Source organism: Globicephala melas, chromosome 7, assembly GCF_963455315.2.
Source record: "Globicephala melas chromosome 7, mGloMel1.2, whole genome shotgun sequence".
In the NCBI taxonomy this organism is placed as follows: domain Eukaryota; kingdom Metazoa; phylum Chordata; class Mammalia; order Artiodactyla; family Delphinidae; genus Globicephala; species Globicephala melas.
This window is the reverse complement of record NC_083320.1, coordinates 7,030,645-7,034,293: the sequence shown is the minus strand read 5'-3', so window position 1 is coordinate 7,034,293 and position 3,649 is coordinate 7,030,645. Positions and strand designations below refer to the sequence as shown.

The window sequence follows — 3,649 nt, the reverse complement described above, 5'->3', positions numbered from 1 at the left end:
TCTGGGTGAGCCCTGTCACCCAGGCCTCCCTGTTCCATTCCCCTCGCCCTGTCCCTGCCTCAGGAGTGGAGTCCACATGTGGGACACAACTGGGCCTTAGCCTCAGGCAGCCTGGGAGGAGAACCTTAAGAATCAAGGTTTCCCCCCACTACCCTTTAATTTTTTTTTTCTAAGACAAATTTCTAGCGCTCTGGAGTTATAAAAAGCTCCCATGTGTCATTTTCTGACAGTTGGACAGCTGCAGAACGTCACTCGGCAAGCCCTCCCACCCCACCCGGGGCTCGGTGTTTGGTTGATGGGTTTGCCAAAAACAGTTGCAGGTTATCACAAATCTGTTATAAGGAGGTTTGTCAACTTGTAAGAAAAATACAACACAAAACACTCTTTTCCAAATACCCGCTCCTAACGTCTCAGGGACAGAGGTGTTGTCAAACTCCGTGGGAGGCACGTGAGGGTCGGTAAACAGGGGCTTGGAGTGCAATAAAGAGGTATGAACCCTGTGTGGGAGGAGGACAGGCCACCCAGCATCAGTCAGCTTACCTGTGAGGTGAGCTCCACCTGCCCCGGAGGGCGGCTCTGGCCCCATCTCAGGATGTGACTGCAGGGGACTCATCTCCTCTTCCCACGCCCTCCTTCAAGCCCCATGGCGTCCTGCCCCATCCTGCAGAGGGAGAGAGTGTTCCAGTTGGGAGCCCATGCCTACAGGATCCCCGCTCTGCTCTACCTGCCTCAGCAGAAGACCCTGCTGGCCTTTGCAGAAGAGCGGACAAGCGAGAAGGATGAGCACGCGAAGCTAATTGTCCTGCGCAAGGGAAGCTACAACGCGTCCACCCACCAGGTCCGGGTAAGGCAGGAAGTGGCTGTGATTGCTCTGCTGGGAATACGGAGACCAGCTCATCCCTAGATGGCCGAGGTCTAGGGGACAGAGGGACCCAGGGAACCATCAAGGATGGGACAGAGAAGGTATCCCCAAGTGATCGCCCGGATCTCACATGGGTTCTCTCTGAACAAGTCCGGTTCGCCTGGCTGCATCTGTTTCATTACAAGTCAGTCAGGGAAACTGATTTTTGAAAGGTTTCCCTACATCCTTGAGAACCTGAGGGAAGACTAGTTCAGCATCACATAACTGGGAGGGAGTTGATCCTTTGAGTAAAATTAACCTGGGGTGGGTTGTTGGGGTGATGGCTTGCGTCCTGAAGTTCCAGCGAGTAGATCGAGTAATTCTGATGAACACCCAAGGCTGGCTTTTCACATATGAAGGGTTTAATATCATTATTATCTTTACTTTGTGGTCATTATGTCCTTGTAGTTGTTTAGAGCATGGGTTTGAAGCAGATGGACCTGGGTTCAAAGTCCTGGTTCTACCGCTTACCAGAAGTACGGCCTTGGGCAGCTCATCTACCTTATCTAAGCCTCTCGCTCTATAGATGTAAGATGGAGATCGTAATACCTGTCCCCCAGGAGCTAGAGGTTAGGGTTAGATGAGACTATGGACATTAGACTCTTGGCACGGTGTCTGTCCTGAGAAACACTCACTGGGGGATAGCTATTAATGAATAGGGATAGACAGCCGAGCTGCAGCATCTATGACATACGCCCGGGGACTATGGAAGCTCACTGTGAGTCCTAGCATCATGGTGCTGCCCCCTCCTAGGCTACATTAATAGAGGTTGGTGTATAGAAGGTGGGAGGCGATTGTCATATTCTATCACACACAGGCAGAATATTGTAGTTATTACCAGGGCTTTACTTTTCAAGAATGGGAAGCTGGACTGAGCTGGTAAGTTGAAGGAGCTGGGATGGAGCTGCGGACGGCTGGTGCCTGAATCCTCTTTGTACTTGAGATGTAGTACATCATAGGCGCCCTGGATGTATGTTGGTGGGATTGGGTAGGGTTGGGCTGTCTCGGAGGGAGTGAAGCGGAGCCCTGGGTCCCGCTCTGGGAGGTGTTGTGAGGGTGAATGAGCGCTGGACCAAGGGCTCTCCTCCATGACCCTTGATCCTAACCCCATGAGACACACCGCCCCCCAGAGTGCAGCCTCTGTCACTGTCACTGGCCGTTTCCAAGCTGTGCTTCTCCTTCTCTCCTCACTTGCAGTGGCATGCACAGGAGGTGGTGGCCCAAGCCCAGATGGAGGGCCACCGCTCCATGAACCCAAGCCCCCTGTACGACGAGAAGACAGGGACCGTTTTCCTCTTCTTCATTGCCGTCCTTGGGCAGGTGTCCGAGCACCACCAGCTCCACACCAGGGTCAACGTGACACGGCTGTGCCAGGTCACCAGCACCGACCACAGGAGGTCCTGGAGCCCCGTCAGGGACATCACGGACTCTGTCATTGACCCGGCCCACAAGGACGGGGCCACTTTCGCGGTGGGCCCGGGACACTGTCTGCAGCTGCACAACCCGACGCAGAGCCTGGTCCTGCCAGCCTACGCTTACGGCACCCGTCCCTCCCTGCAGGCGCCTACCCCTTCCGCCTTCTGCCTGGTCAGCCACAACCACGGGAACACGTGGGCGAGAGGGAAATTCGTGGCCCGGGACACCCTGGAGTGCCAGGCGGCCCAAGTTGGGGATGCAAAACGGAGGCTTGTGTACCTGAACGCGAGAAGCCCCCTCCGAGCCAGGGTCCAGGTCCAGAGCGCCAACGACGGGCTCGATTTCGGGGAGACCCAGCCAGTGCAGAAGCTCGTGGAGCCTCCCCACGGCTGCCAAGGGAGCATCATTGGCTTCCCCAGCCCCCGTGCGGGATCAGAATCCCCAGACCGGTGACCGCTCTACACGCACCCGACTGACCCACGGGGGAGAGCCAACCTGGGCGTGTACCTCAACTGACAGCCCCCTGCACCCTAGGCCTGGTTGGAGCCCCCCCTGCAGACCCCGGGCAGCTGCGCTTACTCAGACGTCCAGAGAATGGGCGCCGGCCCCAATGGGTCACCCCAGTTTGGGTGTCTGTACGAATCGGATGATTACGAGGAGATCGTCTTCGTCATGTTCACCCTGAAACAGGTCTTCCCAGCTGAATTTTTGCTGCAGTGAGCCCGCTGTGTACTGCCCAAGAGGGCTCTCCCCACTGAGAGGCTGGCCGTTTCCTTCCTCCCAGTGCCCTCTGGACCTGGGAGGCTGCCTCTCTGTTCCCTTTGTCGAAGGTGTGCAAGTGCGAGTCTGTCTCTGGGCTCCTTTCCGCCTGCGCTGTCTCAGCCTTCCCAGAGGATTCTATTTGCAGCCCAGAAACTGAAGGAACCTGGCCTCCTGGAGCCCCTTGGTTCAGCCTGTCTGCTCCCCCCAGCCCAGGTTTTCTGCAGGTCTTGATAAGTTAACTAGTCCAGCCCGTTTCCTCTTAGCAAATGCTCATCGGGTTCCTGGGCAAAGGCTGGGACAAAGCTGTAAATTAGCAAAGATGTGTGCGTATGTTTGTGTGCGTGTGCGTATGTTTGTGTGTGTGCGTATGTTTGTGTGCGTGTGCGTGTGTGTGCGTGTGCGTATGTTTGTGTATATGTTTGTAAGTGTGCATACGTTTGTGTGCGTGCATATGTGTGTGCGTGTGTGTATGTCTGTGTGCGTGTGCGTATGTTTGTGTGTGAGTGCGTATGTTTGTGTGCATATGCGTATGTTTGTGTGTGTGCGTATGTTTGTGTGTGTGTGCGTGTG

The 3,649-nt window shown here is 55.5% G+C and overlaps 1 protein-coding gene across 1 annotated transcript; it reads left to right on the top strand.

The window, feature by feature from the left end:
* The first annotated feature begins 643 nt into the window (after window positions 1-643).
* Window positions 644-3,037, top strand: NEU2 (neuraminidase 2). The gene is given in 2 exon segments (XM_030864143.2): window positions 644-844; window positions 2,099-3,037. Coding segments are annotated over 2 exon segments (1,140 nt in total).
* The last annotated feature ends 612 nt before the right edge of the window (window positions 3,038-3,649 follow it).